The sequence below is a fragment of the Dreissena polymorpha genome, chromosome 4, assembly GCF_020536995.1.
Source record: "Dreissena polymorpha isolate Duluth1 chromosome 4, UMN_Dpol_1.0, whole genome shotgun sequence".
Taxonomy (NCBI): domain Eukaryota; kingdom Metazoa; phylum Mollusca; class Bivalvia; order Myida; family Dreissenidae; genus Dreissena; species Dreissena polymorpha.
The window spans coordinates 123,272,646-123,300,426 of record NC_068358.1 but is presented as its reverse complement, the minus strand read 5'-3'; the positions used below and the strand labels follow the sequence as shown (position 1 = coordinate 123,300,426).

At 35.2% G+C, this 27,781-nt stretch overlaps 1 protein-coding gene across 6 annotated transcripts in view; it reads left to right on the top strand.

The window, feature by feature from the left end:
* LOC127880216 (restin homolog) overlaps positions 1–27,781 on the top strand; it is a 114,399-nt gene that overhangs the window by 55,121 nt on the left and 31,497 nt on the right. For 5 of the 6 annotated variants that reach the window (XR_008049468.1, XM_052427491.1, XM_052427492.1 and 2 more), the window contains 3 exons: positions 324–362; positions 23,493–23,701; positions 26,811–27,051. Coding sequence is in view for 5 of the 6 variants with exons in the window: in XM_052427491.1 (XP_052283451.1) it covers positions 324–362; positions 23,493–23,701; positions 26,811–27,051 (489 nt within the window). In the remaining variant the exon portion in view is untranslated. The remainder of the gene's footprint in view (positions 1–323; positions 363–23,492; positions 23,702–26,810; positions 27,052–27,781) is intronic. The other variant, XM_052427494.1, reaches the window with a different exon arrangement.

The following is a 27,781-nucleotide window of genomic DNA, read 5'->3' as shown; positions in this document are numbered from 1 at the left end:
AGTCAGGGGCTAATGGTGCAATGTAGTCTCCATTTTCTCTTAATGCTGCTTTCTTCTGTACGGACAAAACACCCATAATACAGCTGTAGATGCAGACATGCCTGGCTCAGAAACGGGCCAAAAAAGACTAGTCCAGCTAGTTGACCTTGGGGTCGACAGCTCTAGCAGTGGTGATGGTGAAGGTCATAAAATGCTGGCAGGCGTTGGTGGTGGAAGTGGTCCCCGAATTGTTAAACCTGTCGTTCGACCCCACTCTGCTCCCTCCCCCCGCACATTGCACAAAGCTCACAAGACTAAAACTGCTTCTCTGTTTACTAACAAAGCTTCAGAAGCCAAGTCCAGCATTCGCGGACGTGGTCGCAGTAAGTATTGCTATACTAACAGGGGCTAGCTCTGACTGTTGCCTTTATAGCAGCACAGAATAGTATAGAATGGTAACATTTGAAACAAACAAAAAAACTTCAAAATATTTTCAAGTCTTTTAACCCTTTCCCACTTCGAAGCAAAGTGAAAATGGCTATGTGCAAACAGCATAAAACCAGAAAGGCCTGCGAATAAATCGCAGTCTGTCTAGGTGTTATGCTGTTTGCTACTCAAAGTTGTTGTTTTTACAGCAGAGCTAATCCTTATGTAGGATCATTTTTATGATGTTTATATTTCCCCTCCACATGTTGTTAATTGAATAGTTCTGGCCATTTTCCTGTTCAGTCTAAATTCTTTCCACCAAAATTGTTTGTATTCCCTGATTTTGTTTTCCTTTTTATTTAGATTTGGTTGGTTGGTTTTATCATGTCTTTCTATTTATTAAAGTTGTTGTTCTGTTTAAGTTCTGTATCAATGGGTTTGGAAGTTTAGAAAAAGACTAGATGTCAGTGAACTGAGGTTTTTAATGAAGTGATGTTTTTTTAATTGTGTACATCACTACAAGTGTCCAAACATTTTGCCCACGTGGTTTAGTAATATTTTGAATTCAGCAGTGATATCCTTTGTACTTTAATGCATACCTATGTTTTTATGGTCCTAGAGTTGAACCAATTTCCCCAATATGTGGTCCATGTTTTATTTTGGTCTGCATTTCTTTTGGATAGTTTTGAGTTGATTTTTTAGCTCGGCTGTTTTCGGAGAAAACCCAAGGTATTGTCATAGCCAGCTCGTGGTCTGCCGTCAGCCGCCTGCCGGTGTCGTGCTAAAACCTTTACATTGGCTCTAAAATAAAATTTTGGGGTCACTAGGTCAAAGGTCAAGGTCACTGTGACCTCTAAAAAAAAATTAAAAAATTCTGACAAGCTTTCATTTATTCAAAACTGCACCCGCAGCCGAGCGTTGGCACCCATTATGTGGTGCTCTTGTTTTACTCAAGAATTGCAAAAAGTATTTCTGTAATGGATTTTTGGCTAAATTATGTGCATTGTGAGTTGTATGTGTGTTTTGTTTAGACGTTTGCATCAGGTTGTGTATCTAGTAATTAAAATGAAGTTTAAATTTCTTCAAAATTAAATATATTTGCTTTTTGGCAAACTAATTCATTGCAGACAATTTATAGTGTTCATATCATATGCATTGTGTGGCTGTTAGCATTCAATTCACCGTTTTGTTTGCTATGATCGAGTTTTTGAAATAGAAAACTATGGAATCAATGATTTTTATTCAGTTTTTGGATTGTTGTTATTGGAAATCAATTCAATAGATCAACTGTTACGGTACTGTTTGTGGAATTCTGAGATAAACAGTCACATTTGTTTGCTTTTATTATTATTACTATTATCATGTGAAAAACAGCTATAATCTTATTTCATTAGGTTTATATAAAGAACACCTTGTGTCCCAACATTTGTTCATAATGCCTTTCAATCTCTTTACTTAAGTTTGAGAAGTTTACTTATTATATTTGGAACCCTCACAAGCATGTTGTCCACTTATAGTATTAAGCATTAGACCATTACATTTAGGTTTGTGTGTAACATTTTTACTTGAGATAGGGCAGTTTGGACCCTCAATGTGCAGTGGCTATGAGGTATAATAGTTTCAACCCATGCCATTTAGAGGCCATTTGAAAAGATTGTGCCACTATTGTTTAACCTGTGCGCTCCATAGCTTGATGATCACCTATGATTAGATCTCGATTATAGAATAAATTGATGTTCGATCTGGCATGGTCATTGTAGTCTTTATGTGAGATGTTATCTACTTTTGAGGATAATAATTTAACGAACACTTAATTACAACTACTTAAGGTTATGGTGTGCTTAAAGAATTCCCAACCCACATTTGGATAATTTGAACTAGAAAAGTGCATACTATAAAGAATGATAATCTGATTGGAATGGCTTAATGTATTTAGTCATACTTTTGATTGAACAATGTGACTTTTTTGGTCAATTTAATCGACTTTGCGACTTTGCGAGACTGATGGATTATCCTAGTAATTCTACTACAGTGTTATTTGGTAATAAAATGCAATATTTAATACTGTGCTACTATTAACATTTAAGTGTGAAGAAATGCATTAAACAGCTCATGCATGAATACAGAACACCTGATGCTGTTTATGAATGTAGATAGTTTGATGTGAATTCGATACCTAGATAAACTTATAGTTGTGTTGAGTAACGTTTTCATATACAAATTTGACATTGTTATCAAAAGTTGAACTAAATGGTGTATTTTACCATGAATTGTTATATATGAAAATGCAGCTGATTATTCCTGTTCACTATAAATTATTACATATATCATGCATTTTGTGAATGCAGTACGTGTAACTTCTTCCAGACTTTCTAGTGGTGGACTTAGCTTTCATTTGCACTAAATGGCTGCAGATTGTAGTTTCATTTTGCAACCAGAATCTCAAAAATGTTTTGGATCCAGTGTTAAACATGGGATTGCTGTGGACTATGATATCCTCCCTGGTGTGTTGGCTCTGGAACAACCTGTATGACTTGTTTGCGTTTGTGTGCGCGATGCACGTGACTGTGTCTGTGCTCCACTCGGCCATGGAGCTGGTGGAGGGTCAAAGGGCCCGGGAAGGGTCCAGTTTAGGGGACAGTCTGCCTCAAGGGGACACTGAGGAGGTGTTTGAGGAATGCTTCGAGGAGTTTGCTCCCCTGGCACCCCTCGCAGAGTCTGAGGTGTTCGGTAAGATGGTTGCTTTCGTTGATTTGATGATGAGGCCCTAAGGTCTTTAAGACGCTAGGTTAATATGCAAATGTGGTTTCTTTATTTCACCACTAAGGCCATTGTTAACAAAAATAATGATGTGGAGGCATTGATGTAAAGTACAATTTTGTTCTCATTGTTTTAATGATGATGTCCTCAGAAATATGGACATTATATTTTTATGTGTGCAAACTGTTTCTGAAATTTACTTTTGTTGAAGCTGTGTCAGAAATTACTGATAACAACTGCAACTTAAGAAAAATGTTGCTATGTGGCGAGCAAGCAACGCCAAAGATTCTAAAAAATTTGTTTAAAACATCTGTTTGTAATAATTAAGACTGGAAACCTAAGTCTTTGAGATACCATATACACAATAAGACCTGAATGAGAGCCGGAGCTTACTATGAACTTTGTTCTACTAGAAAGTAGCATCTGAATATACCATTAAAATATTAGAGCTATAATTATTGTTGAAAGCCTTCATCCCACTTCAAATCTCTTGCTGTTTTGTGAGTCAGTGAAGAGCCAGGTACATGTGGAAATCATCCAAGAAAGTGGGAACAAAGGTGCCAGTAATTAATTTCTAAATGGTAGGTGAGTAGTTCATTTGCAGCAACCTTCAAAAAACTGTTTATATCATTAACTAGTGGTCCCAAAGAAAGAGCTATAAGCAGATTCCAAACCAGTTGCTGCTTAGAAGTATTGTCTTTAGACTAGAGCTGGAAGTATTGACTGTTTAAAGCAATAGAAATTATAGTCAGAGTATAATATTTAACAAAGATAATCTTTAAGCTGTTTCCTCCAGTAAAGATGTTCTGTTTGGTAAACTAGTTATGATTGACGTACGTAATTGCTTGTCTTGATGTTTTCAGTTGTTTCTATCAAATAATGAAGTCATATGAGCTGTATCATGCGAAAATGGGTCTAATGCCATATGCTGCAGACAAAGCTTCAGACCAGCCTGCACATTCGCGCATTTCGCGCTATCCTGTCCCCTAAAAATAGTACTAACCTATGGTGACTTAATAGTGAATAGGGTAGCTCCTGACCAGACTGCGCGAGTTCGCAAGCTTGTCTAGAGCTACACTGGCCGCTTATGGCATAAGACCCATTTTTGCATGACTCAACTCATATACATTACTATGTGTTACTTTGCATCTTATGCACAGGCTTGCCATTTTGATCTTTCTCAAGACAAATACTTTTATTGTTTTGCATTCTTTATGCTTACTAAATGCCTCACTGCCAGGGGCTGGTGAAATATTATTCAAGCTACTCGAAATTGGTAATTTATATAGTCAGCCTGTTATGTATGAAAGCGTTATGATTTGGGCTAGTACTAAACATATAATAATCATTAAGATTCGCAATGGAAATGTAACTTAGTGGAGATGAAACAAGGAAAAGAATTCATGTCTACCTTTAATTTCATAATGCAATTTCATTAGTGTGTCATTCGGGGACCAAAGTTTGTCAACAATTAAAGTTAAGTTTAACTTAATGTTAAATATAGGTAAATTCAGTATATTGAATACTATTCTGATTTGATTTTTTGCTGGGTGGATTTGAAATTGTTTCAGAAAATTGTTTAGTTTGACATCAGCTTTGATGGTAAAGGTATGCACGGTGTCCCACCTTGAAAGTGACTATCATCTGTGCGGGCATTTATGTTCTGTGAGAACATTTCTAGTTGCTAGCTATTTTAACCCTTTGCATGCTGGGAAATTTGTCGTCTGCTAAAATGTTGTCTGCTAAATTTCTAAAATTAGCATTTTCCTCGATTTTTTTTTTCCAAGAATACTATCAGATTAGCAAACAGTTTGGATCCTGATGAGACGCCATGTTCTGTGGTGTCTCATCTGGATCCAAACTGTTTGCAAAGCCCTCAAAATTCGGTTCTAGCACTGAAAGAGTTAAATGGCGCAGTGTTTGTAATTGGTTACTATATTGAAGTCCTTGCATTCTTTCTGGGTAAAACTTTATGTTTAGGTAAATATAAAAATTGAAGTCTATCACAATGCATCACCATTTAAAAACTGAATGTGTTTTATTGTTCTTATAAATGATTAGGTCACTAATTTGTTGTATTGTGTATAAATGTATATGTGTACAGCGAAGAGTATTACTAATCTTAAATGATTGAAAACAAATGTACGTTTAAACAGTTATGCATAGCGATAAGATGATAGAGATAAATACACTGATATGAATATTACATCGTGATATGTGATATGTGTTGAACAAGGAACATAAAGGTCTATTTCAACTGTGTATATAATTATGTATATGTATTTGTTGAAATAAAAGTTCTTCTATGCTTTTTGAGAAGCATAATGTAAATTACACAAGATACAAGTAATAATTGAAAGCCAACAAGGCTTATCACAATTGATCTCAGGAACCCAATGCATTTCTCTTTTTTTCTTTACTGAAAGATAATTACCCATTTATCTATGAAAGCTATAAATAAACCTTTAATAAACACACAAATAAGCATCAGTGAAAAAAGTGCATCAACACATTATGTCTCATATATAGCAACAGCCATTTAAAATATCTATAATTAGCAGACAAAAAACAAAACCTGGAAATGAACCATTGAGAGTGAGAAAACAATTACATTTCAAACTGGTTTATGGAGAGTGCTAAACAGTGGGGAATCCTACATTGAGAAAGGCTATGAGGAAGCATTAAAGTCCGAACAACTTTTATCAATGGGAACAGTTTTTGAGTCCGTGCTAGTTTAAGTTGAAAGTATTTTTGGCTTTTATCTGAAATGTATACACTTCTATGGCAAGAGAAATAATGATACACAGATAATTCATTAATTTTTCTAGTAAAAAAAGTAACATATTTATTTTCTGTGAAAATAACTTGCAAGTTGGGTCGATTGCGGCTGATAAAATGCCAGAAAAATATGTTTTAGTAAGCATAAAACAATTACTTTAAATTACTAGACCTATTTTGAGAGACTTTTCATCAACACAACTTGTGAGGCAGTTAATTATATGTATAAATGTTTATAAATTAATACAAGAATAATGTACTATTTTTTCCGAGCTTATTACTTTTAAGCTAACCAACTGTTTTGCTTCATCAAAATTGGTTCAGAACTTAAAATAGCATGGAATCTAGTACCTCTGCAAGGAAAAGCAGGTATAGTCTCTGGAAAGAGAGAGACAGTAGTGAGCGTGCTATCAGTTGTAAACCAGAGATAGGAGCAACTGGGCTGCAGGGGGAAATAATAAATTATAGTTTTCGGATATGTGAAATCCTCTCAGCTGGATGTGGCTGTTGTGTGTAGAATGTGGAGAGAAAAAGTGGTGGCCAGTGGTACATGTGGGTGGTGCTGGTTGTGAAGGACAAGGGCTTGTGGGACCTTGGAATGAAAATTTTCGAGACATTGAATTTAAATTGTGATTTTCGAATGTTGGTAATTTGTGAGTGGGCTTTGATGCCTTGAAACTTTTTGTATCATGAAATTTGTGCATGTTTATTTGCTTGACAGAAATATAAGGTTTACATAGTGGTATTATTCTAAGCACTTTAAATGTACATACATGTATTTCTTATCAATCATAACTGAATATTAATGATTATATTCTGTGTTTTTTGCACATTTTATTATTGTCATGATTCAACGCTTTCACACTTTCATGAACTATTGTCTTATTAAAATGGTTTAACAACCAGTTTTGAATGTTTGCTGCTCTGAAGTTTAGCAATCAGTTATGAAGTTGTTTTGCACTGAAAATGTTGGCAATTCATATTGCTAATGTATGTATCAATAAGTGATTCAAATAGGAAGTCTCATTTAATGTACAATAAAGTTTACACATAAAAAAATCAATATTGCACTCTTTAAAAACTTCATTTTCAACAGAGTTTGAATATGTTTCCAAATTACCAACTGTTACATATTAATGAGTACATTATTGAGTAGCAATATTGATCAGATCACATTCTGTCTTTCAGCAGTCAGTTTTCTTTCTGGTATATGTGATCTCTTGCCATAAATACTTAAGTATGTATTGTGTTAAATTATATAGTTTAATCTAATTGGAATGCTAAATGACAAATTTCATCAAGTACATACTGTACTAAAATGTTTATACTGCCATCATTACAGCTTCAAGCAACCATTAAAGTTTAATTGATACGCTGATTAAAGAAGTACTTATAAATTATGTAAACAAAATACAGGTTAGCAAATGCCAGAAGTCAAAGAGGGGTCATTATAAATAATTAACAAACTTAAACAATGTGCAGCTTAATAATAATCATTATCTGGTATTGAACAGTCTAATAGGCATGCATGCGTACATTTTAGGATTACAGTAGTCGGTCTTATCTACATTGTTTTCTGAAAGGCAATATAGGAACAGAACTGAAGATAAGAAACTATTTGGAGAAAACATGCATGCAAGTATTAAATAGAAGTTGATGGAATTTACTATATAAGACTGTCTCTTTAGTCTTGTGTGCCGATTGAATTGGATTTAATAATTTGGTGAATTTTTGTTTCATTTCTGTAAATCAAAGCTGACCGATCATTTTGTATGATCACAGTATGAACTTTATTACATTTAATTCAAAAGCAAAATATGTTTTCAAGCAATAATCTTCTAATAGTTTTCAGAAAAGACTTTATCTCTTTTCAAAACATAATTTCGTAATGTTAACAAGTATCACTATTATTTAGTTGTGCTAAATGACCAGCTTGACATTTGCGTGTTTTAAAGTGTGTTATAAACAAATTAATACTCCATTGTGGCAGAAAACAGCTGTGACCTTATAGCAAGCATTATGTTCACTACTACATTCACTGTAGAGGTACATGTGCAAAATGTCCCGAGAAACCTGATCAATGAATACAGTTCTGGAAATTGCTCTACATGGAATTAAAGCAGCTAAATTAATTACTGCAGGATAAGGTTTTGCTGATTATACATAAACCTTCTACTCTGGCTGTGACTGTTCTGAGGACAATGTTTTGGATTCAGCATTTTCTGTGATTCTTCTGTTTGACAAAATTATTAAAACGTGAAATTGTGTGGAATAATTTTTATATGATCATAATAATTCTCCTTAAGCTTTAGGTGATCATTTAAGAAAGATGTTCGATCATGAGCATTTTTACAACAAATTTCAGGCAAATTATGGTAAAATATTGTAACAATTATTAAAAATAGAGGTCAAATACGTTAAACTTTGTTTAGGTGTTTCTTAGTGGTGCAAGTCGCAACTAGATTGAACATACTGACCACACCAATGTCAATAAAATGCAGCAAGATGTTTCGAATTTGTTAATATTATGTTTATAGCCAAATCAGATAATTTACAGGTGATGAGTGCATAAATTCTAACATATTAATTGTATCCTGTGAAGATCAAAACAGCAGCAGTCAAACAAAGACATCAAAGATTGGAACGCAATCAATATTTGATTGTAAAACTTGTAGTAAACAAATAACTTTGAACAAAGGATCCTACCAAGAGATTTGGCAATTAAAGTACCAATTACAAGTAGCAGCCTATTTGTTATGGAACATAAACATTGAAGATGAAACACTGGAATATATGAACTAAGGTCATGCATTGGAATTATTCATGTTAGAAAAGTTAAATGACCACTGGACTTGTCCACTGCATGGACGTCTGTTTGATCAAAATTAGATTTCTGTAAGTTAATTAAATGACCCCCAAAAACGTCAACTATGATGGTCATCTGAAGTAAAACTAACAGTTTGGTGACAACAAAAGGAGCACATGTATTTGACGCAGCTGAATTCACGAGATCTCGAGCTTTCACGCTCTCCCGCTGTGAGAGTTGACGCGATGGATCGTCGTGTGGATTACATACGGACAAGAACGATGCCCGTGTATACAACTGTACTGGAGGACACCTCGTGCAACCATATCCAGAATTTGGGGGAAGTGCCTCCCGTCATTCGAAGACGGGAGAAAAACAAGAAAGAGAACTCTTCCAATCGGCGAAGCCGACCCGCGTCTTGGTTTGTGTCCCACTTCAGTTTTGACAAGTTGTTTCACAGGGGTAAGTTGGTGGCGACTGTAAGATTTGTTGTATTTTTTGTATATACAGTAACTTTTGTGTTTCCAAGTATGGTCTGTTGATGTTATGTACGACAAACACATAAAATTTGTGTCAGACTTTCAGGTAACGAACAATTTTATAGCCACTGTATGAAACCCAGAAATTTATATTAAAAAAACCACAGCAGAATAGGGTTTAACCTAAATATGTAAAAAAGACAATCAAAATTGTTTGCATTGATTGGTGGTTTTAAGAGAGTTTTACTGTGTTGTATTTTTACCCAGCAGTATAATTGTTTCCAATAAGCAGGCCTTTGTTGTTGTGATTTCTTGGCAAAATCACAGGTTTTGAGAGCCTTGAACCCTTTCCCACTTGGAAGCAAAGTGAAAATGGCTTTTGCAACCAGCATAATACCAGAACAGCCTGCGAGTAACTCGCAGTCTGTTCAGGTGTTATGCTGTTTGCTTCTCATCAGTATCTTAAGGTTGGAAATGAAGCCTTTAAAACTCAATTCTAGTAAAGATTTTAAATTTAATTAGATTTTCTAAGGGACTACAAATGCGTCAAAGTGCGTTTATAAGGGGTTAAGGGTTAACGTAAAGAACAAAAACACAATTTAAGCCATAATACGTATGGGGAGGAATACATTGATTTCTCCTTTGCACATTTCTTGGAAGCATTAAATTTCTATAATATTCCTTTCATAATCTCTTGGAGAACACTTTTCTAAAGAATATAAAACATAGGAAACCACTTGAACATCAGATTTTAATTACTCTTGCTTTGCCAGCAGAGATGCGTGCCATTAATTATTATCGGAGGTATTGAATTGAACATGCATGAGCTAAAAATATGAGTGTGCAGCAGTTTCCTAGACATAGATAATATATTTCTTCTTCAAACCTGGCTGGGTGTATCCATTAACTTTATTTTAGTCATCTATATTGCTTTCACTTATTTTTATGATTGATTTAAAACCTAAAAGGTTGTTTTATTAGTATTTTCAAGTTTGATTTGTACTTGTATTATGTATTATGCTTTTGAATGATATTTCTATCATGTTCTTTGTAAGGTCTAAATATTTTATAGCCATTTGAAGAAGTGAATTGCTTTGCTTTGTTGATTCATCTGTCTGCCAGTTTGTTACAACGATGATAGATCAAACAATTTTAGAATGATAACTACCAAAAGTTAACTGATCTTGAATTGTTTTGTTGTCTAAATTGATTATGACCAAATTACCACTTTTGCCTTTGTAGTACAGATGTAGTGAGGTCCAAGGTTAAGTCGAACAGACCTGTAAGATTGATGAAAAAATGCAATTATTGTGCAATCTTGGCCTAACCAATAACTACACATTCTTTCAAACTTGGCACATTTCAGTAAAGGATTACTGAGACCTACATGCACACTGTTTTTTTCGGCGTAAGCTGTATTAAGCCAGCTTTTCACCTTAGCCTGACCTTTGTTAGCGTCCAATAGAATTCAAATAAAACTTCCCGCGGCCAAGTACAGATGAATACACTTCATTGACTGCATTGGCTGATCTGAGAATATGACCAGAACATTGGAAACATGTCCGCGTCTTTGTAACACTGTTTTACTGCGTGTTCAGCATGAAACAATTTTATATCTAATGAAAAGGCTTAATTGATAGAACAGTTTTACGCTCAATCTCGACATCAATACAGTATGTGCGTCCACCTTTTATTTTCAGAAGATTTTCAGCGCGAAAACGTTTGCACTTAAAGGCTATTTTATCATATTTAGTACTAACTTCCATATTCCTGTCAACATGTTATCATGTTAAAGTATAGAGAGCAGTGGAAGCGAAGACTCACTTTAATGCATTGCATTTCAACTCGCGAGGTATATCGGGTCAATTTGCGGCCACTGTGTGTGAATGTCAGAGTTTACATACAGGTCATCGCTGTGTCTCTACCCTATGTGCTGATCGGAGTTCGCGGCCAGGAAAATAATCGTTACATAATAAAGACGCTATAGCGTGAACTAGGTGAACTGGAATTTTCTTTAGACCAGGCAGATGTTAAATGAAGATATCCAGCGGTATCATATGGTATGTCAATAATAGATTCGTAATGTGTTTTACAACAATACCATGATAAATATTATTTTTAATTAATTTAACAAGAATTATGCCATCATATTGACTAATGAATTAAGCATGAGCGCAATGATTCTCGATACCGTAAAAAATCGAATCAAATAGCAACGCCAGACAAACCACTAAAACAGGTTTGTTCGAAGAACGCGCGTATAAATATTTAAAATATATACAGATACTTTGCCTGTGGCCGGTTGACTCATATGTTTTAATTTCACTTCCATTCTTCTTTTGGTTTTCTGTTTTGTATCTATACGTTTATGACCAGCAATATGTAATAATGTAAAATAAGCCGCGAAAACTCCGCGTATCATCCCGTACTGCGTTTGCTGCAGCTAAGAACTGCACAGAAAAAGACATTCGCTATCTTTGATCTCATTCATTGAAGTCTTTACCTTTCATTAACTGCAACCACAATCAACGCCGTATATCTTTTTTAAAGATATTTCTTGTTTCTAATATAGCACTGTTAGTAGAAGTATAAAGATACTCATTTCAAGTTTGGATTTTTTGTACTATTTATACTTAACTACAATTAATGTTTGTTTTTGTCTCACAACTTAAATAGAATAGAATTACTTTTTAGATTTAAACGTTGAAATAGCTGGATATTTTAAGAACTATCAACTTCTGTTCATTGACGGACGAATGTAGCCTGACCATGTGACTAATGGTAAAATTGGAAAATATTCAAATTGTTGATAAATAAGCACAATGGCAAGAGCACGAAAAGCAGAATGATTGAAACTCTGCAAAAATTTGTGATTTCACAGTATTAAACTTGGTCATGACTAGTAGAGGACCAGTACAATACATTTACAGATTTTATCAGATCGTGTTAAAGCCCACTGATTTTAACATACTGTACAGCCCCCACTGATTTTAACATACTGTACAGAGCCCACTGATTTTAACATACTGTACAGAGCCCACTGATTTTAACATACTGTACAGAGCCCACTGATTTTAACATACTTTACAGCCCCCACTGATTTTAACATACTGTACAGAGCCCACTGATTTTAACATACTGTACAAAGCCCACTGATTTTAACATACTGTACAGAGCCCACTGATTTTAACATACTGTACAGAGCCCACTGATTCTAACATACTGGACAGAGCCCACTGATTCTAACATACTGGACAGAGCCCACTGATTTGAACTTACTGTACAGCCCCCACTGATTTGAACTTACTGTACAGCCCCCACTGATTTGAACTTACTGTACAGCCCCCACTGATTTGAACATACTGTACAGACCCCGCTGATTTGAACATACTGTACAGCAACCACTGATTTGAACATACTGTACAGACCCACTGATTTTAAAATACTGTACAGCCCCCACTGATTTTAACATACTGTACAGAGCCCACTGATTTTAACATACTGTACAAACCCCACTGATTTTATCATACTGTACAGAGCCCACTGATTTTAACATACTGTACAAAGCCCACTGATTCTAACATACTGTACAGAGCCCACTGATTTGAACTAACTGTACAGCCCCCACTGATTTGAACTTACTGTACAGCCCCCACTGATTTAAACATACTGTACAGCCACCACTGATTTTAACATACTGTACAGCCCCCACTGATTTTAACATACTGTACAGCCCCCACTGATTTGAACATACTGTACAGCCCCCACTGATTTTAACATACTGTACAGCCCCCACTGATTTGAACATACTGTACAGACCCCACTGATTTAAACATACTGTACAAACCCCACTGATTTTAACATACTGTACAGAGCCCACTTATTTAAACATACTGTACAGAGCCCACTGATTTTAACATGCTGTACAGACCCCACTGATTTTAACATACTGTACAGACCCCACTGATTTTAACATACTGTACAGACCCCACTGATTTAAACATACTGTACAGACCCCACTGATTTTAACATACTGTACAGACCCCACTGATTTTAACATACTGTACAGACCCCACTGATTTAAACATACTGTACAAACTTTCATTCCTGTATCTGGTTAAGGTCCATTTAACTGAACATGCTAGAAAATGTTCCATCTGGGATCTGGTTAAGGCCTATTGAACTGAAGAAACTGGCGCTCCTCACTGAATCTGACCATACTAGGATTATCACCTGAATCTGGTTAAGGCCCACTGATCTTACCAAATTAGCATTCTCACCTGAATCTGGTTAAGGCCCACTGATCTGACCACACTCGCATTCTCACTGGAATCTGGTTAAGGCCCGCTGATCTGACCATACTGGCATTCTCACAAAGGCCCACTGATCTGACCATACTGGCATTCTCACTGGAATCTGGTTAAGGCCCATTGATCTGCACCTTAAGTCCAATGATCTGAATTTACTGGTTTTTCTTACCCAATGCTGAATAAGGCATACTAATCTAAGCATGCTTATCTTTCATCAAAAATCTGGTTAACGCTCATTAATCAGGAAGTACTGGTAGTCCTTTCCAATCAGGTTAAAGCCTTATGATCTGATATTTTTCCCATATCTGATAAAGGCCTGCTGATTTGGAAATAACTGTTATTCCTTACCTAATCTGGTTGTTCCTAAAGTTTCTAATCTGGTAAAGCTTACTGATCTGAACATTGCCCTAATTTCCTTACCAAATCTGGTTAAAATATAAGGCCCACTAATCTGAGTTTTTAGTTTATTCCTGCCATAATGTTGTTAGGGTCAATTGATATGATTTTATAAATTACTTGTTGTCAAGTGGTTTAATTAATTTTTTATTTAATGTGTTGAATTTATTTTAAAACTTTTTTCATAATAAATTATTATTTGTAGTGTGATGACAATCGATGACAAACTGAAATGATTGAATTAGAATAATCAACTTAAAATACCAAATGGTTATAGTAGCATGACAGTTGCATTTTGTATGAATAAACTGAATAACCATGGCAGTTAATTTACACAAAGGGACCAAACAATTTAAGTGTGAGCCAAACCAGCAAATATTTGTCGATATGATCATGTCAGATTTTAGTATTGATATGAAAGGGGCTTCCATTGCTTACCTGGCTTCCTCACATGGTAAGTGTAAGATTGGAATTGAATGTCTGGTGTCTCAAATATCCAATGGCTCCATATATAAAACTGTTGACACGTAGGCCTTTGTTTCTGGTGCAGAACAAATAAAGTGTATCAAAGGTAAACAGTGGGCTATTGAACATGGTCATTAAGGCCAGAGGTTTTGCTTCGTTTGGTTTAATTAATGTCATTTATGAAATACTCTGTTTTTGTAATTTTAATTAGGCAATGGTTGAAGTAAACCAAATGGATTGTGAAAGAATTTATTAAATTAATGCGTAATAAATGTGGAGTACTTTTGTGTAAGGGCAGAACAGACTCGTAATAATTCAACTGTCAATTTTTAGCAAGGTGGCCTAGACTTTTAGTGCAGTTTCGTAAGTGAAGATTAACAATAAATTTGTTAAAAAACAAGTGAAACTTTAAATAACAATCAAGGTCTTGTTTCGTATTTATTTATTTCGAAATTGTGAAAGTCTTGCCATTAAATGTGATTTTAATAGCTCCGCTTTATGTAAATAAATGGGTACATTGTTAGATATATTAGGTTAAGAAATCCAATTAAAATCTGGATTTTGCGTCATTGAACGCAACTTACAGAAAAAAAGAAAACTTAAATAAATAAACCAGGAGTGTACAAGGATTATTATTCCATGAAGAGTGGAAACAAATCTAAAAGGTCATCTTTGCATTTCTTTTATCAATACATTTATTATTTTATAAGTTCTGCTTGTTATCAAATTGAATTTTAATATGGGTTAGTGTGGAATCTATATTGACTCCCAGTTCAGAATGGAATTAAATGAGTGTTGATTGATTGATAACTTTGACTGATATGGGGTTATCTTAAAAATAAAAGAGATCAGAATGATGAAGATCATTCAGTGTTCGGGCTATATAGTGTTCAATTATTGTAATTTTGAAAAAAAATGTATTTAATTATCGGTGCGAGTGAATAGATAACATCAAAGTATTCATTTATACAGAATTAGTAAAAGATTGATTCAGTTTGAATGTTAAGAGTTAGACCAAACTGTCATGATAACCCCCGAGTGCTTCAATACAGTGTATAAATACTACTGTTTGTCAAATTTGATAAAGGGTAGAATTTGATGATAACCCTTCTGAGAGAATGTGTGCATTATGTTAACTGCTGCAAGGCATTTGCCCAGGTGTACCTTTGAACATGAAGTGGGACAGGATTGACCCTAATAATTATAATATCTGGGTTGCTGTGAGTGTGATGACAGCATTCATGGGTGACGGCACCGAGTGACTATCATTATGCGAACAACGCTGTACTTTTTGTCTCTGCTGAATGGATGGATGTTTTATGAAAAAAAATTGAGTTGTCAATTTGCATAATCCTCTTCAATATTTTCATTCAATAGTGGTAAACAGTTGATAAAAAAGCATGTATTCTTTTATGGAGTTAGTGTAGGATGGAAAAAGAGCCTGTAAAGTTTTTATCTCAGCATTTGAAAAACAATAAATAGGAAATATTAAAATTCTTTTATGGAGTACATTACAGATTGCATGAATGTGGAGTATATTTATTATTTGGATGGACAAATATGTGAAGATGATGTGGTCTTTGAGTGACAATTGCTATTTCTTGCATTATAAGATGTAGACAGCTAGCTTATCTAATGGGAAATACCTGGTTCAGCATGTTTTCTAAGGACCGTATACGGGCACAGTGGCAGAGTGTGGATGTTATTTTGCGTTCCTGCAGGCTAGGGCGTCCCCTAGAGCAGAGGAAGGAGTATGTCATGACTAGATACGGTATGCATGTGTTAATTTATTCATCTGTTCACAATTTGAGCTGCGTCATGCAAAAATGTGTTTTATTTGTTTACTGCCATATGTGGCCAGCATAGATACCGACCAGACTGTGCAAATGCATAGGCTGGTCTGTACGTGTAGTGATGCTGGTTGCATATGGCATAAGACCCATGTTCACATGACAGGGGTCAATTATAGCACTGTTTTGCTTTGAGATATATTGCAATACATATGCATTATAGTATTATTCCTAAAGATCCTTTTAAAAATATGTGATAAAAAAATGGTAATTAATGGATAATTAATCAGTATTCCAAACTTGGCAATAAATGTCCAATATTCCATATTCAGGAGCAACGTAATGTATTGTGACCAACCTGATTTCAATAATGGAATAGAAATAAGGATAAAGACCGACTGTGCGGTTGAGTTGATACTGTTGCTGATAAAAGGCTATTATATGGTCGCACTGATAATGTTCATGTTTTTGACGGCTTTTAATGTCTCCTGTAGGTATCGTACATTTTTATGCCCCCCGGTAGGGTGGCATATAGCAGTTGAACTGTCCGTCGGTCAGTATGTCAGTCTGTCCGTCCGTCAGAACACTTTAATGGTCATAACTTTTTCAATATTTAACATAGCAACTTGATATTTGGCATGCATGTGCATCTCATGGAGCTGCACATTTTGAGTGGTGAAAGGTGAAGGTCATTCTTCAAGGTCAAATGTCTAATATATGGCGTCTGTCCGTCCGTCCGAAAACTTTAACACTGGCCATAACTTTTTCACTATTGATGATATCAACTTGATATTTGGCATGCATGTGTATCTCCTGGAGCTGAACATTTTGAGTGGTGAAAGGTGAAGGTCATCCTTCACGGTCAAATGTCAAATATTCCGTCCTTCCAAAAACTTTAACATTGGCCATAACTTTTTAAATATTGAAGATAGAAACTTGATATTTGTCATGCATGTGTATCTCCTGAAGCTGAACATTTTGAGTGGTGAAAGGTGAAAATCAAGGTCATTCTTCAAGGTCAAATGTCAAATATTCTGTCCGTCCGAAAACTTGGCCATAACTTTTTAAATATTGAAGATTAAGCAACTTGATAATTGGCATGCATGTGTATCTCATTGAACTGCACATTTGAGTGGTGATAGGTTAAGGTCATCCTTCAAGGTCAAGGTCAAAGGTCAATTTTGCAATATTGAAGATAGCAACTAGATATTTAAAATGCATGCGTATCTCATGGAGCTGCACATTTTTGAGTGGTGAAAGGTCAAGGTCATCTTTCAAGGTCAAAGGTTGAATAGATGGCTTCAAAGCGGCCCAATAGGGGGCATTGTGTTTCCGACAAACACATCTCTTGTTTTTTTATAAACACATAATAGTTGTTAAATTACTAATTTACAGTAACTCAATTTGCTATTTCCCATCATTATTGAATTTATGACCCTTAGAAACACTGCTATTGATACTTGATTGCCATGAAGTCAAATGCAACATTTCAAACACTCAACCTAACATTGTTCCTTTCTTGAAAGGTGTATATAGGGGTATTCTAGGAAATTTGAGCATTCATGCACTTAAGAAAGGTTTTATTCAGAATCCATATCCTATTATAATTGGATGGCCCTTTCTGCAGACAGTCTGAATTGAGCCTGAGAAAAGCTTTTTTAAAGGGGCCTTTTCACAGATTTTGTCATTTTTTTAACTTATTCATTAAATGCTTTATATTGATAAATGTAAACATTGGATCGTAAAAGCTCCAATAAAAAATCAAGAAAAAAATTAAAAAAAGGAAAAGAACATTGCCCGGAGCAGGTTTCGAACCAGTTACCCCTGGAGTCCTGCCAGAGTCCTGAAGTAAAAACGCTTTAGCCTACTGAGCTATTCCGCCGAGTTCACATTCTTGACGTATTTTATACCTCATATAAGCAATCTTCGTAGTTTCACAAAATTTAACGACAAAAACAGAACTTTCCAAATTATTCAATCGTTTCGCTTTGCAACGCTTTATAATTTTTAGGTTTTAAAATCGTCAAAAGATGCATATAATGGCTATATTAGAGCATGGTTAATGTTCAGTATTACTGTTTCCTCACAAATATCATAACTAAAACGAAAACTTACGAATCTGAAACAATTTTTTTCAATTTTGTCAATTTACCAAAGCGTGAAAAGATCCCTTTAATGTACAAGAAACTGTCGTAAAAAAATGACAATGTTTCCCAGATTAGTCTGTTTTGGACTGCACAAAGTGATGAAAATCATAAACTCATACCCATTAAGGCCAGTTTTGTCAATGGCATGCTGGCGCATACAGAAGGTAGATTGCTGAACAACAAATCTCAGGAGGGTGGGCTTGATTCCTGTCAAGGCATTATTTAACTTGTATTATAGGATTTGGGTCATAAAATTATATCTATGGCCATTCTCAAATAGCGAATTTAATGTGCATCAAACGTTTGTGTACTTAAAATTTACGTAAAAACACTGAAAATAAACTCAAAGTGTACTAATGGTATGGTACAAAGTTTTCATCAACAGGAGCATTGATACCCTTGTAACGCATGTATTTGGATTAAGTTAATTTTCTGCATTAAGTGTTCATTTAGTGTGCATGAAATGCATTTAAAATATGGTGCCAATACCCCTGCATTTAATGTGCATTAAATACACTATTTTTTCAATAAGGGAATTCGTCCCCAAACAAACCAGATAATAAGCACGCTTCACATATAGATATGCCTGGTATCACCATTATGCCTTGTGACAAAACCAATTTGGCTGTTTGTTTTCATGTTAAAATCTAGGTTTGGATTTGTTTACTCAGTCCTTCCCTTTCAAAAGACCTCTTTTGAAGAGTATTGATCTGTTTTGAGCTTGTTTCCCTCTTTTCTTACCAATGCTATCATGTTCAATGAAATGAGCATTTTGTGAATTTTATATCTTGCAAATAAAATGCTCATAAAGTGTTTTTTTTTTTTTTTTTTAAATCTTTACGTTATTGTTAAATGAGTTAAAAAGTATTAAATGAGATGAATGGTAGTTCTCTTAAATAAAAAATAGCAACACATTTAACACATTTGGTAGATGTAAGCTTACAAAATCTTAAAACTTGAAATCATGAAATTTGCGGTTATATGTTCTAAAGAGTTGTATATTTTTCTTTGCGTGTATAGAATTGTGTATGTTTAAGTAAGTTGTTGATATTAGATTTAGTCCTTCCATTTCCATTTGACTGGTTCTAAGAAAAAAATAAAAAGTACATGTTTTGGTCCTCAGTTAATCACTTCTACAGGTGCTTGAAATGAACCAGGCGTACTGTATAAACAATGTTCCCTGAAACATGGTCTGTAGCAGTTTCAATTGGGCAGAAACCCTTGATTTGTTCTCCAAATGAATGACATTACCACCCCTTCTTGCCATGATTGTATTCCTGCCAGCAGACATGTAATGTTTTCACGTTTGTCCAATTACAATAAGACTAATAAGCTTTACCCTTTGCATGCTGGGAAATTTGTCCTCTGCTAAAATGTCGTCTGCTGAATTTGTAAAATAAGCATTTTCTTCATTTTTGTTCAAAGAATACTATCCGAATAGCAAACAGTTTGGATCCTGATGAGACGCCACGTCCTGTGGCTTCTCATCTGGATCCAAACTGTTTTCAAAGGCCTTCAAAATCCGGTTCCAGCGCTCAAAGGGTTAACATCAAGAAGGCTCAAGAATGTCTCCCTGATGACTGGATGTTTCCATTTTTGGTGCATGGTGGTGCAAATTATCCTTGCTCAGGGAAAACTGGGCTTAATGCGTCTGCATATAGTGTCATCTCAAATCAGCCTGTTCAGTCCACGCAGGCTAGTCAGGAACTACACTTTCTGTCTTGGACTGGATTTTGTTTAAGAAGAGACCTCCTTTAACCCATTTATGTCTAGCGTCCTGAAAAAAGGACATTGCAAACAGCGTAGACCCAGATGAGACGCCGCATGATGCTGTTTGTTTAAAGGAAATTCAGTAAGTATTATTTTAAATATAGAAATTAATATACTAGACATCCCTTATTTTGGAAATAAATTGATCCAAAATAGAAGGATGGGAGAGTCCACTAGGCATAAACGAGTTAAACAAAAAATTCCAAAAACGCAAAAAGTGGCTTCCCTGATTAGCCTGTGTACTAGACTGCACAAGCTTATCAGGGGCAAAGCTTTACACGCATGCATTTAATCCAGTTTTCACAGACCCAGTCTGAAAATGTAATAAGTGAGACCACTGGTATATACACCATTATGTATCATTGTTCAAAAGAATTTTAAACTCAAAAAGTTTGATGTTATTGATCCTAACTTTATTTATGCTTGAAGTGTACTTGGATCATTCGTTCATTAGTCCTCATAGAACATGCATTTATCTTGAACGATTGGCAATTCATATTTGTCAATGTTTGAATATTGTTAGATTTGGAACAAATCATTTTTGCTTGTTTCTTTTACAATCCCACAGTTTATAGGTTGTAGAAAAGTGATGTAGTTTAATGTTTTATTGCCTCTGTATAGAATGCAGTTTTGTGATGCAATAGTTGATGTATTCAATTATTTTTCTGTGACACACTGTAATCATTAACATTCATCCCTGTTGTTCACATTTCTTTGAAAGATAACCATAGAATAGATCTTTCACAGCTGCAAAGTCTATCTCATGTTTCATTATTCATGTTCTATATTTGTTCACAATTCTTTGATCAGGATAAATGTAGTATCAAACTTTCACAAGTCTTAAGTCTATCCTTTTGTATAAAATAGTTTGAACAGAAGCTTACATAATCAAATTTAATTCTATGCCATAATAATTCACTGCATAAAATAGGAAGCCGTTTAATGCATACATGCCAAGGAACAAAGAGCCCATTATAAACAAATTTCTCGTTACGTAATCTTTTGTTGAACAGGAACAGGCAGTCTGCTTATTGTTGGCACCAGCAGCTTGATAAGTAGAATCCATGCACCACCCATTATTAATTTCTTGTGGGGCTTACTAATTGATAATTTGATATTGCAATTCTTGGAAAGTGTTCAATGGATCTTGAAAGAATAGATTTTCATTTTCCAAACCAGTTGACTGAATTTGTCTTTGATTTAGTCGTGTCAATTTGCCTTACTTACTAGCCATTATCACAGAAAAAAATGCACAATAAATGAATTGTTAGGTTATTATTGAAGTCAATGAGATCAAAATGGGCTTTTTGTCCAGTCCGCTTGCACAAAATTCAATATAGCTGCACAATTGTACAGTGTTTATGCATTAACAAGTGCATGCATGATTTTCAACTTTTTAGCTTGTATGGACTGTAAATTTGTCTTTAATATGAAATTTTAAATTTAATATCCACAAATGTTAAGCAGCAGCAAAATATGTGTGACATATTGTAACCCCCATCTCCCTACCCCAAAAGTCACACTGAGAGGTCAAATATTTCATTTGCTCATATACAATATGTATGGAATGTAATATTTATATTCATCTGTTATGCAGTTTTACATTTGTATTATAGTTAACCATAGAAGTTCTCCATTTGGAGTCATGTTCAACAGCCATTTCCCTAACTCAAATGTCAAGGTCACACTGAAGGTAAAATGTTAAATTTTGCCATAACTCTCCATCCCCAACTGTTACTCTATTATCCATCAAATGTTCACCATGTGGTGAAGACATGTAATGTGCATTTTATTGCCCCCTTGAGTAAAGGTCAAGGTGACACTAAAGGTCAAAGGTTAAAATGTGCATGGTGCAGCTTTTTGAATATTCATAGGCATGAATGATGAAAGGTTCGACATATTGCCTACAGTCATCCTGTAATAGCTAAACTTTAAAAGATCTTCAAGTGATGTTTTTTTGTGTTTAGTGGTACAGTAGGCTTAGATAATGGGCAAAAATTATCATCAGTGAACACTCAAGTAGGTAATATTCAATGAATTCTCTGATGGGATTTTGTGCACAGGATTCTTCAATGCTAGTTAGTTATTTGCATGATATGTCCACCTACCGGTAATCTCTACACCAGGTTCTCAAGATTATAATCCTGTTTATTGTGGCTGTTCAGTGTTTGACTTATGACTATGAGATTAATTCCAAACAAAAAGTGCTGTCCTGCGGAATAAGCCTGTGTGATGCCAAAAGGTTGATCCAGGATAGCACTTTTTGCCTGCTGTGGGTTTGTGGAAAAAATGGAATTATTTAAAACAAATAATCCATTGGAAAGTGTTGTACAGGATCAGTCTGAGGGCATAACATGAGCCCAGGTCTCCAACTGCAAGCCTCTTTCTTATATATATCTATATTACTGAATAGAATACATAATTTTAAAATTTAAAAGCAATAAATGCAGCTGTCTAAAGCACGTTGAGATTATTTTGTAAGTGATAATGCTTCAGTTTGTTTCACATGTCTTGAATATTCACTATGCTTAGAAATGTTCAAGATGTTTTAGTTTTATGTGTAGATATCTATAGATGTTCTTAGTGGGAACTATCTATCTTATTATCGTTATGTATATAATTCTCAAGTAGTATATTTTCTTTGTTCTACCTGTGTTTGCTCCTTTTTGTTGGCCCATCCAGTTCTTTGAGATCTGTTGATTTAAACGTTATTAAACTGCAATCTTATATTTCAATATTGTGATGATATACACCCATTGGTTTCAAAATGTTATCTTTTATTATTTTACTAAGATTCCATTCCTGTAATAATATATACAAATTAAGTCTATATTCAATTCATGCTACTTAACAATTAATGGGTCAGCAACACATGTCAACCAGTATTGCAGACCTGATACTAAACACACTTTTTCAGTAATAGCATACTAAAACTTTTTAATCTATTTTAGACACAAACACTACAATATTTTATTAACAGCAGACCCACACCATTGCAAACTTTCATTAACCGCTGACCAAAATTATAACAAAGTTTCATTAACCCATTTATGTCTTGCGTCTAGAAAAAAGGCCTTGGCAAACAGCGTGTAGACCCAGATGAGACGCCACATGATGCGGCGTCTCATCAGGGTCTGCACTGTTTGCTTAAAGGAATTTCTGTAAGGAATATTCTAAATATAGAAATAAATATACTAGAATTCCCTAATTTTTTAAATAAATTTATCCAATTTAGAAGAATGGGAGAGTCCACTAGGCATAAATGGGTTAAAAGCTGACCAAAACCATTGCAAACTTTCATCAACAGCACATTCAGAAGGTTGCTACTTTTGTGTCCAGTGCGCGCAAGCAACATTTTATTTCACACCCGTTTTCCTTCATTGCAGACCAAAACCGCAACAAGACGACCAAATCCAAGAAGGAGGTGAAGGTTGTGGAGACAGTCTCGGCTGAGATTCACGCACAGGAGGTTCAGCGCCTGGAGGCACTGTGCGAGACGCGCACCAAGCAATTGAACATGGTCCGGCTCCAGCTTCAGACCAGCAACCTCGGCTTTGAAGGCATGGCCACCACTGTCAACTACTTGGCACACGAGGTGAGTCTTCTATGTAGGGCTTTTTTAAGCCCCCCTACCCTGTCTGTAGGCTTTTCAGAGTCATGCTCAACCCTTCATTTTCAGGAAAATGTGGGGGCTTATTACCATTTTTGCATTTCTTGTATGTTCCACAGTCTGTGGCTGTTCAGTGTTTGAAGTGTTAATACCATTTAGTTCTTAAGAAGTTCACATTTATTTAAGACTTTGAATGGTGATAAAAGACAAAAATGAGAGGTCAAGAATAATAGGACCGTGTCTCTTTTTGCATTAATTATTGCCTATTGTTTTGTTTTCTGTATGGGGCATAACCAACAACTTTTGAATTGATTCTAATGAGTTCATTCTAACTGACCTTTATTTATGTGTTGGCAAATTATAATAAGGGAATGAATTTTCTAATTTATAAAAAAGGTTGCATATTCAAATCCAAAATTCTGATTGAAATAATCATGATTTATTTTTTGCAAAAAAATCTTCCCAAAATTGTGTATGTGCAAAGTTGCATTTTTGGTTCAGTGCAGATGACTTTCATATACGGTATCAATCATTGATTGGATATCAGCTGCCATCAATTAACAAGATGATAATTGGCATACTGAGGAGGGTAGGGTTGGTGTATTTGGTAGTTAAATATCTGTTTGCAAGGATGTTATGCTCCATGTTTAATCTATATTGTCCAAAATAATTGACATATGAGTCACATTTCAATGTCTGGTAATGAAGACAACAGAGGCCACTTGCCTTGTGTTAACTTCAAACAGCCAATCAATCCATATATCTTATCAGAATTTATTTATTCAAGTATTAACCAATAAAAAAAAAATGTAAAAAGAATAACTGTGAAACCATTATTATTCGTCAGACATTAATTTTCGTCTTTTTCGTCCTTCGACCGATGGACGAATTCAAGATCCTAACGAACAATCATGTCCCCTATTTGAAACAAATAAGACTGAATTACAGTAGGCTGAGGCATTTAAATCCAGCGTAATCCACGCATATACACAGGGCTCGAAATTAACACTCGCACCCTCGCAAAATGCGAGTAAAAAAAGATTGCAAGGTAAGTTATAAGCCACTAGTATTTTTTGAAAGTAAAGAAATAGTGAAAAAAAAAACGAGTTATATTGCTAAATGCGTTCGACGGCATGAACGCTAAACCGTAGGTCAATTTTTTGAACGTCCGAATACCCATATGCGGAAGCGCGCACCTTGTTTGTAGACTGGTATACTTCTAGTGCAGATACCCGGATGGTATTGATACAAAGAACATGAAACAGTGGACTATTCACACTCAAGTTAAATCCGGTTTTGACACAAAGGGGTGTACATTATACAGTGTACTGACAACTGACATTTCCTGTAAAACGCAAATGCAATAAGGCTGTATCGAATGCGTCAACTTCGTTTAGGTATAAAAGTGTTGATTAGCGCTAATTGTTAACAACTTTATTACCCATTGTGTGTTTTGTGTTTGTCAGGGGTGTTGCAGATTATACAGCCAACATGCGGCGAATCTTGATTAAAGACAATACTATTAAACGCAATTAAAATATGATGATGTGTGATCAACACCTGACTGAAATATATTCTGCGCTTTTATTACAAATTAATAAAGAACATATTGATTTGTGTTTGGTTGTTTGGTTTTAACTGCATCTACTATTTTTGTACATATACATAAAAACCCGTACCTTTGTTTTTTTTTATAGCAAAAACATTTTTTTATAGATTTAATACTGTTGTTTATCAATAAATGCAGCGTTCCATTCAGAAAAAAAACACTTAACAAACTAGATCCTCTTTCGTATAATAAAACAAGTTTGATAACTGCATTGACCAAATTTTAATGAAACTAAGGTCATTCAGACTAAATCCCATACTCATGTAAAAAGCACAAGTGTTAATTTTGTTTTATTTAGCTAACGCTTATTATAACACATAATGTTCGCACCTTCTCTAATTGGCGCCGATAAAGGTAAGATTGTTATCAGTTTGACCGTGATTGTAATGGAAAAAGACTAATTTGCAATTGGCTTTGTTGTTTAAAACACTCGTTAACGGTTATTCAGTCCAACTTATCCGCTAATCATAACAAAGAACGTGTCGATGACATAATATAATAAGGGACAGTTACTATCACCTGAAATAACAGACTTGTTAATTGGCATATGCCAAACAAGGCCCACCTCCTGCAAGTGACTACCAAGTGTCACCCCTCTTTCCCCAGCACGAATATTTCGCAACCGCGTATTACATGTATTACAAACATTACAAACAAATCAGACGCTTTTTTTCAAAACCAGAAATGGACGAATTAAAGTGCTGACGAAATAGTCATTTTTTTAAAAAGGACGAAATTTTGTGCTGATGAAAATAAATGGTTTCACGGTTATTTGTGTAGACTAAAGAATTTAGAATTATTTAACATGCTTAAGTGATACGACAAAGGCAACATGAAATTTAGTATACTAAAGCATTGAAATAAATGATGACTATGGTCATACGCTTACCAGAAATATCTTACACCTTATGGAATTAAAATTTTAAAATTAAATTTGTTCAAGTGACAAATGACGAACATACATTATAATCAATTATCAATCTCAAACATGATACCCTATCACCTTTTCAAAAATGCTCATAACATACGATTTATAGAGGTATATATAATATTTATGAGTTGTGCTCTGTGAAAAGGGGGTTAAATGCATGTGCCAAAAGTGTCGTCCCAGATTAGCCTGTGCAGTCCAGAAAGGCTGTGCAGTCCAGGCTAACCACGGATGACACTTTCCGTCTAAACTGGATTTTTACTAAGAAGAGACTTTCAAGAACACAAAATATCATAAAAGCGTAGTAAAGTGTTGTCCCTGATTAGCCAGTGCAGGCTGCACAGGCTAATCTGGGACAACACTTAACGCACATGCATTAAACCCCCTTTTCACAGAGCAGAGCTCAAATATATTTGAAAAATGAAAAACCAAATATTCAGAATATCACTTCACTATTCTTTCCTATCCCTAAATATAAATCATTTGTAAATGAAGACTGCTACCTCACACCATGCGAACAGAACTACGCCAAAATAATCTTTTACGTCATATTGCAGCTGAAGGCCTTCTCATGCCCGAGATTTGAGCGGGAGATCGCTTCCCTGCAGAAGGCTGCGGCGGGGGACCGGGCCAGCATTGAGAGCCTTCAGACGACCAAGAGCAACCTGGAGGGCATAGTGACCCAGATGAAGGAGCGACACAAGGAGTACATACAGAGCCTCGAGGTCGAGATGGAGCGATCCCTGCAGTACCAGCAGGAGACCCTGACTGCTCAGCATGAGGGCGAGATCAGTGCATGTAAGGCTCCCACATTAACTGTTTACCACGGAAATAAGCATTTTGGTTCGTTTGTAGTTGTTTTTTGGGTATGTGTCTTAGTTTTTACAAAGCTCTAATTATCTTAGCTTTTGTAAAAAAAAGGCTTAATATGAGCTGAATAAATGTGACTCTTGCCTGTTAACATTAATAGTAGACTGACTAGCTTATTGTCCCCTACCGATGAAACCGAGGGGGACTTATGGTTTGCGCTCAGTCTGTCAGTCAGTCTGTCTGTCACACTTTTCTGGATCCTGTGATAACTTAAAAAGTTCTTCATATTTTTTCATGAAACTTGAAACATGGACAGATGGCAATATGGAGATTATGCACATCATTTCATTTTGTTCCTACGTCAAGAATTATGGTTGCTATGGCAACAAATGTTATTATTTTTAAATTCTGACAAGGGTGAAGTTTCACCGGTAGGGGACAATATTGCTTGTCAATCTCTTGTTTAATCTTGTATAGTCCTTATGTCACATATAAAAACTTGCAGAGGCATCCAACATTCACAGAAAATGACATCATTCTAAGAATCTGTTAGATGTATCACTGTACCAATGCCTATATGTTTTATGCCCCTTGATCGAATGATCTGAGGTATATTGTTTTTGGCCTGTATGTCATTGTATTTGTGTGTGTGTCCAAAACTTTAACCAAAACTTTAACCTTGGTCATAACTTTTCAATATTGAAGATAGCAACTTTGG